Below are 16708 nucleotides of genomic sequence, written 5' to 3' on the forward strand. Positions count from 1 at the left end.
AGGTCAGATCACCAAGTACTTGTATACCAAGCTAAGGGTTTAGGCTTTATCCTGGGAAAGTTAAGAGCTGTGTAAGGGTTTTGAGCAGAGACATGATCTAATCAGATTTGTGTTTTAGAAAGATAGTTCATACAGCAAGAGAGAAAATATACTAAAAAATAAATAAATGAGAGGGCAGAAGAGCAGATAACGGTGACATTCCTCCATGTGGTTCTGGAATGAGAGCTCACTCCATCATAATCAGGATTAGACACGGAGAATTTACTTGGTCCAGCTCCTATTCAGTGTTCACCGTGTTTCACATATGGATTATGTCTCTCCAGATTCTTCCAAGAAGATAAATGATGTCTTGGCTGAATTTAATGAGGGTGGGAGCCTCAAACAATATGACCCACATGAGGTAAGAACATTTTCATTTCAAGCCTTTAAAAACCCCACGTTCTAGCCTTCCCATCATTTGTTCCTCTTTTAGAAGTTTAGCTCACTTTGAAGAACATGCTTCTCAACATATTTTCTCCCAAGTTTCAAGTGAGCCATTGGTGCTACCTGGAATCATAAGTTCCTCAAGTCCATTCACCTTCTCACTGTCCTAGAAGGCCACATCATACCTTCTCTTCTCTCCTCAAATCTCTCACTCCTCCTCCCTTCCTCAATTCCCAGTTATCAACTGTGTTTTCTACATCACTGAGAAAATAGAAACAGTCAGAAGCAAACTTCCCCAAAATCCTCACCTTATGTGCCCACCTAGCTGTACCTTTTCTCCTGTAATTAGGGACAAGCTCTCCATGCTCTGATCTCAGTCTAACCCCTCCACTTGTGCACTCAGTCCCATCCTCTTTGGTCTATTGACAGGCATTGCTTCAGCAACGTATTTCTCTGTCACTCTCACTCCATCTCCTTCCCATCAGCTTTCTCTATGTATTAGATCTTCCTCATCAACAAATAAACATACTGCTCTTTCTCCTACATTAAAAAACATTTTTCTGGCTCCACTTCTTCTTCCAGCTACCACCTCATTTCTCTCCTGTCCTTTATAGCAAGTAAGCTGTGCCAGAGATGTGTCTATACTCATTGCCTCCAATTTCTCCTCTTCCCACTTTTCTGAAAGCTCTTCAAGCAGCATGTAACCCCCACACCTACACTAAAATCACTAGTCAGAATAGCCAAGGACCTCCATGTGGCTAAAACTCAAGTCATTTTACTCAGCAGCATTGGACCTGATTGGTCAAATCTTCCTCCACTTCCTTCACTTGGTTTTCAGGACGCTATACTCTTCTGATTTTCCTCTTACCCCTTTACTTGACATTTCCACTTAAAAATCAAATAGGTATCTCAAACTTAACATAAGCTAAACTGAGCTCCTTGATCTTCCTCTATAAAACCTGTTTTTCCAGCAGTCTTTCCCATTTCAGTAAATGACAAGTCCAGTCTTCAAGTTATTCAGCCTAAGACTATGGAGTCATCATTGACTTTTCTCTTTTTCTCACATCCCACATCTAATTCATCAGCAACCTCCATCATTTCTACCTTCAAAATACATCCAAAATCCAGACACATCTTACTGCCTGCTCTGCTATCACCCTGACCTGAGGCACTACCATATTTTGCCTAGATTATTGCAGTAGTCTCCTCATTAGGCTTCCTGTTTTTGCTCTTGACCTTGAAAGTCTATTCTTTACACACATCCTGAGCAGTCTGTTAAAACTGAAGTCAGATCATGTCACTGCTGTGTTCCACAGTCTTTTATGGTCTGCCCACCTGGTACTCAGAGTCAAAATTACAGTCAGTCATTACAATCTGCATCTCCCCTACTATCGGACCATTACAATCTGCATCTCCCCTACTATCGGACCTCATATCTTGCTACTCTTCTTCCCATTTTTTCCCAGCCATATTAGCCTCCTTGATGCCTTCATACAAGCCAAGGCTGCTCTAACCTTAGCACCTGTGCCCATGCTCTGGCCTCTTCCTGCAATGTTCCTCCCCCAGATATCCATATCATTCATTCCTTCACCTCCTGCAAGTGTTTGCTCAAATCACCTTCTCAGTGAATGTCATATTCTCTATATAAAATGTTAAACTCTCTTTCCTGACACTTCCTATCTTCCTGCTCTGCCTTATTTTCCTCCTTAGTGCTTCTCACCATCTGTCACACTGTATAACTTACTTAGTTAATTGTCTGTCTCCCCGACTAGAATAGTTTTGTTCACTGCTATGTGTCCCCGGTGCCCAGAAGAGTATCTGGCTCATAGCAGGCACTCAACAAACATTTGTTGAATGAATAAATGCATGCAAGACCTCCCCTGCTTTCAAATCCAGCTCATCTAATGTTTCTTGAGCATCCAGGCACTGTGCTGGATGCCGTAGAAGATATGAAGATGAGGAAGCATAGTTCCTCCCCTCCAGAACTTACTTCCTACTGGCAGGGCCAAGTTTAAGAGCCATGACCCTGGAGGTTATGCTCTTAGGTTAGACTCCTAGCTTTGCTGCGAACCAGCAATGTGGCCTTGAATGTTTCACCTCTCTGAGCCTCAGTTTCTTCTTCCGTGAACTGAATATATAAAACAACCAAAAAGAAAGACCTTGAAGTTTGCAGATGAGTGAATTAAATAAGATGCTTTTTGCAAAATGTCTAGCACTTTAAGGACACTTAAAAATAGTGCCCATTATTATTACCCTTCTATTACCTTTCCCCAAAATGTTTTAAACTCAACTCCCTTTTCTCTGGTCCTGGGTCCTTTTATGAGGACTAATAGCAGAAAAGCAACTGATCAGCAGGACAAACTTGGAAGGAGGCTGGCTGCTTATTTATTCATATTGTCATCCTTTCAACGAACCTTGAGTCAGCTCCTTCTCTTCTGGGCCCTGGAAGTGAATCAACAGAGCCCACACCCTCGAGGTACACCTGAGAGGTGCTTTGAATAAAATGCACTGATCACCTGAGAATGAAGCAGGAGGAAAGGTGCCAGAACAGGAGCCAGATTGAGAACACACCCTTTCAAAGAACATTCCTGAGGAGGAACCATGTGGAAATGATGCCAAAGCCAGCAAAGAACTTGCAGCCCCCCAGTTCCCACCCCCACCTCCAAAAACACAGGAACAAAGACTGGCGGGGGCTGCTCCTCAGCCTGTCCACCCTGAAGCTGACGAGAGTGGGAGGGGAACAGTTTGGTCAGGGCTGCCGAGGGTGTGAAGGCCGTAGGAGCTTTCAGAAGCAAGCCCCCGCCTCCATCAGGCTGGCCCCCGCTCTTTATACCCTGCCATTGCCATGTCCTAGGGGAGCTCCGTCACTCTGATTTCATTCTCTCTCACAATGTGGCTGCCTTCAAGTAGGTATAATGTCCCAGCACGGGGTTCAGAAACAACAAGGGTTTAAATTCTCTTGAGTTTGATGGCTTACTGCTGCTAAAATGTCTCAACGAGAAATGAGTTAGCTGTGGGAAGGGGCAGGTTGCTAGGAAAGGGTGGCTGACAATAAAAGTTTACAGAGTGGCAGGGCTGCATCTGGCCATGACAAGCGTGCCCTTGCCCACCGACACCGAGTGATTCTCTGGAGAACAGAGCACAGCTGAAGATGGCCAGAAAGCAGACGGAAGCAGTGCAGCCAAAAAGGTAGGGGGGCCTGGTATCACCATGATCTTAGACTCAGACACACCTTAGCACAAAGCACAGCTCTGCCACTTGCTTTATGACTTGAGCAAGTTATTTATGTTCTCAAAATTTTTTTCATCCACAAAATGGCAGTAATAGTACCACGTCACACTGTTGTTTTGAGACTTAAGTAAGATCACGTATGTACAATGCTCAATAAACTCTCCATCTAGTTCTCCTTCCTTCTTTGACCTGTGGAAGAATTAACAATTGCCTAGCTAGTTTCCACATGAAAGTTGCAGTTTCTGGGGAAAAAGAAAAAATGTCTGAACAATGGCAGTGTCTAAGATGTTACCCAGGGCTCTGAGAATTGTCAGCGTGCTACATAGTGGTTGCTTATCTGGTTTGGGCAGAGTACCAGCCACTCCCTACCCATGACACATGTACCAAGCAGCTACCCTGAGCCTGGCCTGTGCTCGTAAAGAACTTACTCTTTTACAATCCAGATATCACTTTGAGAGTGGCCCTCAGTCACATTTCCTTGCCTACTGAACTTGGGGTGCTTAGAGGGAATGGCAGGGAACACGATGTCAGCACCAGGGCCTGGGACAGATCAGATACTAGAGCAGGAACACTGGACTAGGAGTCAGACGATCAGGCTTCTGGTTTCGCTTTGCTGCTAGCTGGCTGGGGCAAATCAGTAAAATTCCAGAGTCTCAGTGATGTAAGGAGATCTAGTCTACTCTGAGCTCTTCTGACATGAATGCTCTGTGTTTCTGGGCTTATTTTATGCCATTTTGTTCCCCAGGATAGGGCCATAAATGGTTAGACATGTGTTCAATCATCATTGTTTTCTAAGTTCTCATAATAGTTTGTCAGTTCTTCTGCTGTGACACTCACCACTGTTGACCCTGTATTAGAATTATTTCAATACCTTTCCCACTGAGTCTCTTAAAGGTATGGACTCATGCCTAATTCACTGGTGTGTTCTCCAGTGGTGCCCAGCAGTGTGTCTTGTACCTGGGAGACTCACTACATATATATTGACTGAACAGACCCCACAATGATTGATGACAGCCAAGTGTACCAACTAGAAACCCAACATCCATTAAAACACCTATCAGGAAATACTGTGATAGGTGGTGTGGAGGATACAAAGATGAAATAAGACATTTCCCTATCTTCCAGGAGCTCTAGATCTAGTCGAGGAACTAAGGTGTGTATGTCATGAACAACTGTATATTGCAAGGGCAGCAGATATGAGTGTCCCAAGTCAGGAACCAAGGTGGAAATGTATAGCAATTCAGGCACAAGAGATCATACCAGGCTTCCTGGAAGAGGTGGCATCTGAGTTGGGCCATAAAGGATAGCTGGAATTTTAACAGGTAGAGAAGGAAGCAATTCATGTAAGTACATGGAAGCTTGGCCAGGAAAGAACACAGAGATCAGTGTGGGCAGAATGTGAAGGTACACACAGAGAATAGTATGAGAAAAGACCAGAATGGTCTCCGAACTTGAAGTAGCTACAGATCTAGGTTGGAGTGGGATTATGGTAGGGCTGTGAATCCCAAAGGACTCAGGGAGTGCACAGGATGATCCACTGGACTGTAGGAATCCTGCATATTAGACCTTCTATTTACATTGATTTTTATCTCATCTAATTTCTATTTTCTAATTTCTTTGTGTGTCTTTTATAATGTATAGTAGCGGAGCGCAGTAGTACATATATATAATGTATAAGTAAAGATAAATGGCAATGTATGCTTGAAAATCTTACAGAAGGGCGCATGATTTTAAAAGTTTGGAGACAAGTGATCTCAACTCTCCCATGGGCAATTAGAAGCCATGGAAAGTTTTTGAGTTGGGAAGCAGTCTGATCAGAGTTGTGCTTTGGGAAGATCACCTTGGCAAGGATGGAAAAGATGAGAGGACTAACAGATGGAGGTAGAGGCTTGGAAGCCTTTGAGGGGTGTTGCAGTTGTCCAGATAGGACGCATGAAACAGGAGTCGAAAACCAGGAGCATGGGGGACTTCAACAGTCGCCTTGTCAGGGTGAGGCTGACGGACAATGGATACAGAAAAGACCTGGATATGACAGATGTTGCGAAAGAACAGTGGAAAGAAGGAAGGGACAAGAATTGATCTCAGACAACTGGGAGTTCAAGCTGAGCCTGGAATATTTGGAGGATAATGCTGCCATTGACATGAACAGAAACTGTAGTGTCAGGAAGAGGAACTGGTTTAAGGAAGAATCTAATAGAAGTTTAGAACTTGAGATCTTCTGGTCCAGCATTCACAGTTTGCTAAAGAAAAACCTGATATTCAAAAAAGGAGGAAAATGTGGTGGACCTCAGACCAGCCACGAGGTCTCCTGAATCTCACGCTGATCTTGTTTGAAGATCTTTCAGCTTTGGTTTTTTAAGAGCATTATGTAAGACTTTGTTTAACTAAATTTCCTTTTTTGTTAAATCATTTAGTATATGCTGTTTTCTAGAAATATGCTGATAGTTTTCAATTTGAGGCCAATCAGAAAAAAAATTAACAGAACATTTTGGAACTCAAAACTATATTGTAAAACAGTACTTGTCGATTAAAATAGTGCAAAGGAAAGGACGATGCAAAAAGAGCCTTTTAAAATAAATTAATAATAAAGATGAGAAGATCTAAAAAAAAGACCATTGAATTTGTGACCTTCAAGAGAGCAGATTCAGAGGTGATGCGCTAGAATCCAAATTGAATGGATTAAGGAGGTGAGGAGAAGTGTGAAGGGGAAGGGAAGAAGCACAGGCTAGTAACTCGAGCAGCCAGCAGTTTCTTTGGAAGAGTGACCTGAACGTGCTTGCAGGTAGACAAGCAGGTGCCGGGAGATGCCATCAGAGGCAGGGAGGGTGGAATTGCAAGTCATGGTGGGTTCAACTGGGAAAGTGGGAGGAAAAGATTTTGCTGATGTGTACTGGGAAAAAGAGGATGTGTGTGGAAGGGACATTCTGAGGTGTTGAGGCAGTGGAGACAGAGAGGGACAGAAAGAGTACAAGAGAGAGACACAGAGATTCTAGGGCAGGAAAGGCAGAGAGATAGAGATTGGTGGCTGTCACAAGAAATGTGAGTCCACCATTTGCTTAGAGATGCCTTCATCTGGTAATGAGCCTTCATTATCCTCTGTCCAACTGAATCAGGCTTCCTTCACTCTGCTAAAGAGATGTTTAAATAGCCCAGCCTGGGGCTAAGGAGAAACTGCCTTGCAAGCTCCCTCCTGGTGGGGTCCAGAGGGCATTGCTGGTTTTAAGGACCAGGACTTTGTATCCAAAACCTGATCGTGCGCGTGCCAGCCAACTCTGGTTCCGGGTAGGCTCCCAGATCTTCCAGAAGAGACAAGGGGTTAAATGCTACCAACATTTTCAGAGAGAGCCAAGCAGGCTCCCAAAAAGGGATTTTATCGCTATTATTCACAAAAGCCTGCACAGCAGATCTTGGAGGAGTGCTTCCTCAGATGATTTCCAGGAGCATCTGCTGATTTGATGAAGAATCTGATGCCATCAAAGCACAAGCCAGTGATGACTCACTGCGCACTGTTGTTGCCGAGTGTTTGCTGAGTGCAGCAGCCGTTTCTGGCACAGTTCTCCCAACCTGGGACCAGAAGCCAGGCAGCACTGGGTGACATACAGCAGGGAGAGGTTTTGGCTTTGTTTCTTGGTTTTTACCTTCTGTCCTTGGCTTCCTGCTCTTCTCTCCTAGTGCCTGAAACCTTCACAAGGACATGGTTTGAGAGCAGTCGAGCCAGACACACACCCTCCCCTGTTATCTTGAGGGTTGTCCAAAGAAGATCAGTTATGAAAGTAATGAAAGATGGAGCCTGTTCTTTTTTATTTTCTGAGACCTGAATCCTCAGGAATCACATCCCTCACGGCATAAGCAGAAAATTGACATATCGCAGAAGAGCGATTTCTTTCCATTGTGTTTTCAACTACATCCTTCTTCATCTTTTTTTTTATTGCGATACAGTTGATTTATGATATTATATTGGTTTGAGGTATACAGCATAGTGATTCAATATTTTTATAGATTACACTCCATTTAAAGTTATTACAGAGTGATGGCTATATTTCCCTGTGCCGTACAATATATCCTTGTTGCTTTTTATTTTATACATAGTAGTTTGTATCTCTTAATCCCATACCCCTGTCTTGTCCTCCCCACCTCCCTCTCCCTACCATTCTTCTTCATCTTACCTAGGATTCCAGGGCACTGACCTAGTCCTGCTCATTAGAGACAAAACCCTCATGTGGTCCCCGACTCAGGCAGAGCCCTCACTCCCAGTGCTCAGTCTTCAGCACCCCCTTTTCTTCCTAAGCTTAGACATGTCTTGTTACGAAAGCCTCCCATGGTTCCATGGCCCACCAAGCCCCAACACACAACCACCAGCGTTTTCTCTTCCTCACGTCTTACCCCCGCTTCCTATGCTTGTCACCCTCTATCAACTCCCAGGCCTTTTCATTCCTGCCCCCACCAATCACTCCACTCCCTTCTGCTTCCCTTTCCATTGCCAGCTCCCCCATTCCTTCTTCTTCTCTCCCGCCCTCTGTCTCTTCACTTCTCTCCACTGACTTTTCCCTCTTTATCCCTTCTCAGCCTATTAGCTATGACGTCTTCAAGCTGTTCATGAGGGCGTACCTGGAGGTGGACCTTCCACAGCCACTGAGCACACACCTCTTCCTGGCCTTCAGCCAGAAGCCCAGACAGGAGACCCCGGACCACCCAAAGGAGGGGGCCAGCAACAGCGAAGCCAGTGGCCCAGGTACATGGACCAGCATTCCCCAAGATGGAAGGGAGATTTTGCAGCTCTAACCCACTTGCCGCAGGTTCAGCCTGCACTCCTAGATGGTCCTCTGTGCCTCGTAACTTCCCTATGGGGAAGAGGGGGGAACGGAGACCAGGGGACCAAGACTCCTGCCCTTTCAGGAAGCCCTGTCTGATGGATCTCTCCGTAAGAGAAATAAAGAGGGCATAATTCCTGCCACTCAGGATCAGAGGAGAGGATGGGGAGAAGAGGAGGCACAACCTAATGTATGGCAGGGGCAGGTGGGCCACCCACAAAAGCTGCCAGTCCCTGGAGAGCACATTCAGCTCTTATGCCCAGGCTGGGACTAGCCTGGGAGAGTCACCGGAGGGGAAAGTCGTGGTTACTGTCTTTCTGGAGTTTGGGCTATAATGGGGGAGACACTACCAACCCCAGTAAGTGAGCATGAATCCAGCTGACACCAGAGACATGGGCATAGCCCAAGTGATCCAGACTTCGTGAGAAAGTCTCCTACCTGCCTCTCTAAAAACCTAGAGGGCATGGGCTGGTCTCTACATCTTCTTTTTATTCCCCAGATTCCAACATACAGAATGCAGATAATGCTGCCAAAGCAGACGAGGCTTGTGCCCCTGATATGGGTAAGTCTTTGGGGGAGGAGTGGGCAGTACCTCATCCTTGGGGAAGGGGGAAAATCTAACCAGCAGTTTCGTCTCCATGTAATTGTATGCCTTTGAGCAGATCTTGTCTGCCTCCACCTCTGGGGCCCCTGACACTCAAATGTGTTGGGATTCTGAGGCTGGATGAAGGTTCTTGCTCATTTGTCCCAAAACAGGGCGGGTCAGGACTTCGGACAGCTCATTAGATGTTTACTGTCTGCCTAGCCAAAGAGGGGAGAAGGAGAAAGCGTACGGTGGGGGGAGGGGGGGCGGAGAAAGAGAGAGAGAGACAGAGAGTGTATGGGAAGAAATGGCCGTAGGGCTGAGGTGGAGATGACGCTACCAGTGAATGACTGAAGGGGGTTACGGAAAGAGGGTAAGAGTGTGCTCTGGTTGATTTCCCACGATATTTACATGCACTTGTTTGAACAAGTTGAGAGGAGCAAGAGGAAGCCAGCTAATGTTGTTTTGAAGATCTATTTGCCAGGCACCTGCTTTATCGCATGTTTCACCTTAGCCTTTGTAATCACGCCACCTCACACACTGAGGAGCTGAGGCTTTAAGAGATTACACACCACTGTGCGAGCTGAGGGGCTGGGGATTCAACCCAGAATTGTCCATCCTCCAAGCTGCTGCTCTTTCCTGCACCAAGATAGGAAGCAATGGTCTCTCTTTAGGTGCCTGGACTAAGGTTTGTCTCCACGTAAAGGCACCAATTTGGTTAGGTCCTAGTGGAGCCACCATCATGATGCCTGGCTGTCCATGCACCCTCTCTTGGGTCGTGACTGATGTGGAAACTTCCCCGGCACATTTATCAATGGGAGGCCATTCCTCTGTTGACAGGCTATTGACAGGCACAGTCCCAAGTGCAGAAGCTCCTAGTAAAACTGGAAAGAGCAAAGATTATCCTCCTTGACCTCTGTTCTAAGATATAATACAAATTTCCTGGACACTATCAACCTAAGCTGGGTCAGGTAATAAGCATATTGGTTAAGAATCTGGACTTCAGAGACAGACTTCCTGGGTTTGACACCCAGCTCTGACAACACCTAGCTCTGAAACCTTGGGTATGTTTGAACAACGTCTCTGTGCCTCAGTTTCCCCATCTGTAACATGAGATGACAGTAAGTGTTGCTATGAAGGTTAAGTGAGTTATGTGTGTAAAATGCTTAGTATAGTGCCTGGAACAGAGTAAATGTTCAGTAAATATTAGCAATTATTATTCAGGCCACCCTCCAGAAGTACACCCTATTCTCAACTCATCATGTCTGCCAAGATCTCCTTCGGTCTGCTCCCTCAGTCTCCAGTTGTGTCAGATGGGCATCCTCTTCTCATGGAAGGACTCTCAGGGACTGTCTCCCTCCCAGGTTGCTCTTGGAGCTTCACATACAAAGACTCAGAGAGACAGACCTTATTTCCTTTGCATTATTGTTTGGAAAAGATTGATGCACATTGGTGAATTCCAGCTCTTGGGATGTGCCCAGGGGATAAAGATGCAGTTTTATTGTATCTTTCAATATATATTATATACATACATACACACATGGCAGAATAGGTAAGAGATAATACAACTGAATGAGAACTAATTGTAACAGAGACTTAGGATGAGAGAATTTCTTCGAGTGGGTGCTTAGATGTAGTTCTCATCTTTTTTCCAGTCATTGCCAAAAGGGCAACTAGAGGATTATAGAGTTTTCAGTGTGTAACTGAAAGACTGATGAGATCAAAAATTCACTCTGAATGGAAAGCAGAACATGGTTGGGAAAGGAGAATTGCCTCTGGACCATAAGCTCAGCAAAATCCAGACTTCTCATAGAGCTCCAGAAAGCAAGGATTAAGAGTATTGGTGCCTTCCTGAGGCCTTCAGGGACAGCAGCAGGGCAAGACTGTGCAAAGTATAGGCTCACCCACCCCTCTGCCCAGCATCTCACCCAGGCGTGCTAGGTCTAGGGCCCCTTGGTCAAATGGATTCAAGTCATAAATAAGTCTTAAATCTTATTTGGAATAGAGAGGGCATTTTATGACATAAATCATTCTCATGGTAGAAAGAAAAGGTTCAAACTGGAAGCTTTGAGATTATTCTAAACTCTCAGCAAAAAAATCAAAGAAAAGCATCTTTTTCTTTACCCAGATTCTTTACCCATAGATGTTCTTAGTCCAAGTATCTGGAACTTCAAGAGGAACCTGAGAGAAGTTACACTTCATTCCCTGAGGTTCCAAATTGTCCGGGCAGGGTTTGTTTCAGTGGCTGAAGTTTCCAAGGTACCAAACAAGGACTTAGTGGGGATCCTGTCATTTTGTGATATTTGAGAAAAGATAATGAATGATGATAATAGACGTTGGCTGGCTTATTTGACCACCATGTTTATCTGCAATATCTGTATCATTTGGGGTCTCAGAACAACTTCCAGAGACTTGCTCCTGGAGAAGTGATTTATCATGCACTGTTTTCCTGTGCATGCAGAATATCAGTCTCTTGTGGTCCAGTCATGAAAGGGCAGTTATCTGACTGCTGGCCCAGGGAGGTGTACAGCATTTTTTCATCCTCTTTTGTAACTTGTGATGTTAAGTAGCAAATCCTTTTCCTGTTGGGCCACCTTCCATGAATGTCTTAATTAGATGCCCCTATTCACCAAAAACAAGAATGTAGGGACAGGTGGATGCCACAGAGCAGGGCCTCTGCCAACAAGGAAGAGCCAAGTTCTGGAATCACCTTAGATCAGGCCATCTGTTGAAAATTCCACCCTTTTCCTGTTGCCCAAGAAGAAGAAACTCTATTCTCATTTGATATGGCTGTTTATGCCTATCAGATCAAGCTCCAAGCTGAGATCTAGAACAACCCGCTTTAAGTTATTCATTCCCAGAGCCAGGTGGGGGCATGGTTGGGTCCATAAGCACAGCAGACAGGGGTTTCACTGAGTCCAGAGGTCAGCTCAGAGCCTTGAGCAACATGTCATTCGGTCATGGTGGATGTCAGCTCAGGAATGGCTGAAATCACCCTTCCCCGAATGCCCATGAAAAGATGGGATAAACAATGTGAACTTCATTCTCCTGGTTTTTATTTAGTTCCTCAGGCTGTTGAGATGGTTCAGCAGCTTGGACTATTGGAATCTCAAGGAAAGTCCCTCCATTTTTTTTTTATTATTTTTTTCCAGTTTTAAAAGTAACACATTGTATCAATAAAAAGTTTTCTGAAGAGTACAGAAAAACTAAAGAAACAAAATCACCTAAATCTACCAATGTGATCACACACACACACACACACACACACACACATACACACCTATACATATGTATCCTTGTAGGGTTTTTTCCATAAATTTCTTACAGAACTGGAATCAGACTGTATATATATAATTTTGGATCCAGCTTTGTTTTTCACTTAGCATTATATTCACAAACATTATTCATGTCATTCAAAACTTTTGGTAAACATCAATTTTAATGCAAGTCTGTCTTTTAACAGATGAAAAAACTGAGGTTGGGTGTGGGGAATAAGCCTTCTTGTGCAAGATCGCACACCATTTAGCACAAACCCAGTTTTCTGCCTCTAGCTTGGAGCTCTTTCCACACAGCCCAACTGAAAGGCAAGAAGTAATGCAGAGACTAAGAGAGAAGGTGGAACAAGTCAGCTCTGCCCAAGAACCCCCATTTAGAAGGGTATGTGATGTGGCACCTGGGCAAAACCTCTGTGCTCTGGAAGAGGGTAGTCCCTGAGGGATGTGCTCGGATGGGTGTGGGTTAGGGGTATTTCATGTAAGGCAGCATGAGCAGGTAGGACACCAGTGGGACTGTGTGCCACTCAGTCCCTCTGGGCCCCAGCATTTCGACTGCTGGACTGAACAATAGACCTCAATGAGGACTAGAACAACGGCTCAAGATCCATTCAAAGCTCTGGTAACCAAAGGATCTTTGGAAAAGACTGTCATAATGTTTTTTTAATTGAAGTATAGTTGATTTATAATATTGTGTTAGGGACTTCCCTGGTGGTGCAGTGGTTAAGACTCCACGCTCCCAATTCAGGGGGCCCGGGTTCGATCCCTGGTCAGGGATCTAGATCCCACATGCATGCTGCCACTAAGAGTTCGCATGCCACAGCTAAGACCCGCGCAACCAAATAAATAAATAAATAAATTTAAAAAAAAATATATATATATAATATTGTGTTAGTTTCAGGTGTACAGCAAAGTGATTCAGGTATATATTTTTTCAGATTATTTTCCATTATAGGTTATTACAAGATACTGCATATAGTTTCCTGTGCTATACAGTAAATCGTTGTTGCTTATCTATTTTATATATGGTAGTATGTATCTGTTAATCCCATACTCCTAATTTATTCCTCCTCCCACTCCCTTTCCCCTTTGGTAACCATCAGTTTGTTTTCTATGTCTGTGAGTCTGTTTCTGTTTTATAAATAAATTCATTTGTATTATTTTTTAGATTCCACAAATGAGTGGTATCATGTAATGTTTGTCTTTCTCTGTTGACTTACTTCACTTAGTATGATACTCTCTAGGTCCACCCACGTTGCTGCAAATAGTATTATTTCATTCTTTTTAATGGCTGAATAATAGTGCATTGTATATATATACAACACATCTTCTATCCATTCATCTGTCGATGGACACATAGGTTGCTTCCACGTCTTGGCTATTGTAAATAGTGTTGCTATGAACATTGAGGTGCATGTATCTTTTCAAATTAGAGTTTTCTTCTTTGCCCAGAAGTGGGATTGCTGTATCATATGGTAGCTCTAGTTTTAGTTTTTTAAGGAACCTCCATACTGTTTTCCATAGTGGCTGCACCAATTTACATTCCCACCAACAGTGTAGGAGGGTTCCCTTTTCTCCACACACTCTCTAGCATTTATTATTTGTAGACTTTTTAATGATGGCTATTCTGACTGGTGTGAGGTGATACCTCATTGTGATTTTGATTTGCATTTCTCTAATAATTAGTGATGTTGAGCTTCTTTTCAATGTGCCTGTTGGCCATCTATATGTCTTCTTTGGAGAAATGTCTATTTAAGTCTTCTGTCCATTTTTTGATTGGGTTTTTTTACATTAAGTTTTATGAGCTGTTTGTATATTTTGGATATTAACCCCTTGTCAGTTGCATCATCTGCAAATATTTTCTCCCATTCTGTAGGTCATCTTTTCATTTTGTTGATGGTTTCCTTTGCTGTGCAAAAGCTTTTAAGTTTGATTAGGTACCATTTGTTTATTTTCACTTTTACTTCTTTTGCCTCGGAAAAATGATCTAAGAAAATATTGCTATGATTTATGTCAGATAATGTTTTGCCTATGTTCTCTTCTAGGAGTTTTATGGTGTCATATTTATATTTAGGTCTTTAAACCATTTTGAGTTTACTTTTGTGTATGGTGTGAGGGTGTGTTCTAATTTTATTGGTTTACATGTGGCTGTCCAGCTTTCCCAACACCACTTGCTGAAGAGACTGTCCTATCTCCACTATATATTCTCCTTTGTCAAAGATTAATTAACCTCAAGTGTATGGGTTTATTTCTGGGCTCTCTATTCTGTTCCATTGATCTATATATCTGTTTTTGTGCAAATACCATGCTGTTTTGATTACTGTAGCTTTGTAGTATTATCTGAAGTCCAGGAGGGTTATGCCTCCAGCTCTGCTCTTTTTCCTCAGGATTGCTTTGGCAATTCTGGGTCTTTTGTGGTTCCGTATAAATTTTAGGATTATTTGTTCTAGTTCTGTGAAAAATGTCATGGGTAGCTGGATAAGGATCACATTAAATCTATAGATTGCTTTGGGTAGTATGACCATTTTAACAATATTAATTCTTCCAATCCAAGAGCATAGGGTATCATTCCATTTCTTTGAATCATTTTCAACTTCCTTTATCAATGTTTTATAGTTCTCACCTCCTTGGTTAGGTTTATTCCTAGGTTTTTTGTTTTTTGGTTTTTTTTGATGCAATTTTAGACAGGATTTTAAAATTTTTTCTGATATTTCATTGCTAGTATAAAGAAATGCAACAGATTTCTGTATATTAATTTTGTATCCTGCTACCCTGCTGAATTCATTTATTAGTTCTAACAGTTTTTGCATGAAGTCTTTACGGTACTCTATGTAGAGTATTATGTTATCTGCACATAACAACAATTTTGTTTTTTGGTTTTTAGTTTTTTTGACAATTTCGTTTTAAAACAGCTTTGTTGAGGTACAATTGGCATAAAATGAATTGTACATGTTTAAAATGTACAATTAATAAGTTTTTATGTCTGTATACACCGATAAAATCAGCACCATATCAATATAATGAAGATATTCATCAGCCTCAAAAGTTTCCTTTATCATCCCTTTCTCCCACCCTCCCTACCCACCCATCTCCATATCCATACAGCCACTGATCTGCTTGTTGTCACTATAGGCCACATTGCATTTTCTAGATTTTATATGAATAGATTGATACAGTATGTACTCTTTTCCACTTCTTTCACTCAGCATAATAATTTAAAAATTCATGCATGTTGTTGTGTGTATCAATAATTAACATATTTTTATTGCTGATTAGTATTTCAGTATACAGGTAGATATTCCAAAATTTGTTTATCCATTCATGTACTGATGGACATTTGGGTTGTTTCCAGTTTTTGGCTATTAAAAATAAAATATGAATATTCGTATACAAATCTTTGTACGGAGAGCTTTCATTCCTTTTGGGTAAAGACCTAGAGGTAGAAATGTTTAGTAGGAGTATTATGTTGTCTTAATGACTTGACCTCTTTACCATTATGAAATGACTCTCTTTATCCCTAGTAATATTCTTTGCTTTGAAATTTACTTTATTATAATTATATTCATAACTAATATAGCCACTCTGGTTAACTAGTGTTGCCATGGTATATCTTTTTTCATTGTTTTACTTTTAATGTATTTGTGTCTTTATATTTAAATTGACTTTCTTATAGGAAGCGTGTTGTTGGGTTTTATTTTTTAATCCAATCTGACAATATCTGCCTTTTAGTTAGAGTTTTAGAACATTTACATTTACTGTGATAATTGATATAGTTAGGTTTAAAACCACCATCTTGCTATTTGTTTTCTTTTTTCTGTTCTTTTTTTCCCTTTGGCTCTTTTTCTGCCTTCTTTTAAGTTAATTGAATTTTTTTATGATTTCACTTTATCTCCTTTCTTATCTTAGTTGTTTTAACTATCACAGTCTACCTTCAAGTAGCAGAATTTCACTTTACATATACTATAAGAAATTTACAACAACATACCTCCATTTCTCTTATCCAGGTCTTTGTGCTTTTTACTTTTACATTTTACTTCTACATGTTATAAACCACACAGCATGTTATTATTGTCATAGTTAACTATCTTTTTAAAAGATTTAACTAATAAGAAAAATATTCTTTATATTTATCTGTTTATATTTATCAGTGCTCATCATTCTTGTGTATAAATCCAGGTTTCCATATAGTGTAATTCTAGTGAAAGGATTTCCTTTACCATTTCTTGTAACACAACTCTATATGGTTTGTACATTTGAAAAATTCTTTATTTAGCCTTTTAATTCTAAAGATATTTCACTGAGTAAAGAATTCTAATTTGACAGGGTTTTTTTTTCTTTTAGTTCTTTAAAGATGTTGCTCCACTGGCTACTAGCATACTTTGTTTCCA

General features: G+C 42.0%; 1 protein-coding gene across 4 annotated transcripts in view; it reads left to right on the forward strand.

The window, feature by feature from the left end:
- Window positions 1-16708, forward strand: part of DGKG (diacylglycerol kinase gamma) — a 162236-nt gene that overhangs the window by 13897 nt on the left and 131631 nt on the right. For all 4 annotated transcript variants that reach the window (XM_061194375.1, XM_061194376.1, XM_061194377.1 and 1 more), the window contains exons 2-4: window positions 324-400; window positions 8221-8386; window positions 8965-9027. In XM_061194375.1, the coding sequence (XP_061050358.1) occupies window positions 324-400; window positions 8221-8386; window positions 8965-9027 (306 nt within the window). The remainder of the gene's footprint in view (window positions 1-323; window positions 401-8220; window positions 8387-8964; window positions 9028-16708) is intronic.

The sequence above is a fragment of the Eubalaena glacialis genome, chromosome 6, assembly GCF_028564815.1.
Source record: "Eubalaena glacialis isolate mEubGla1 chromosome 6, mEubGla1.1.hap2.+ XY, whole genome shotgun sequence".
NCBI lineage: Eukaryota > Metazoa > Chordata > Mammalia > Artiodactyla > Balaenidae > Eubalaena > Eubalaena glacialis.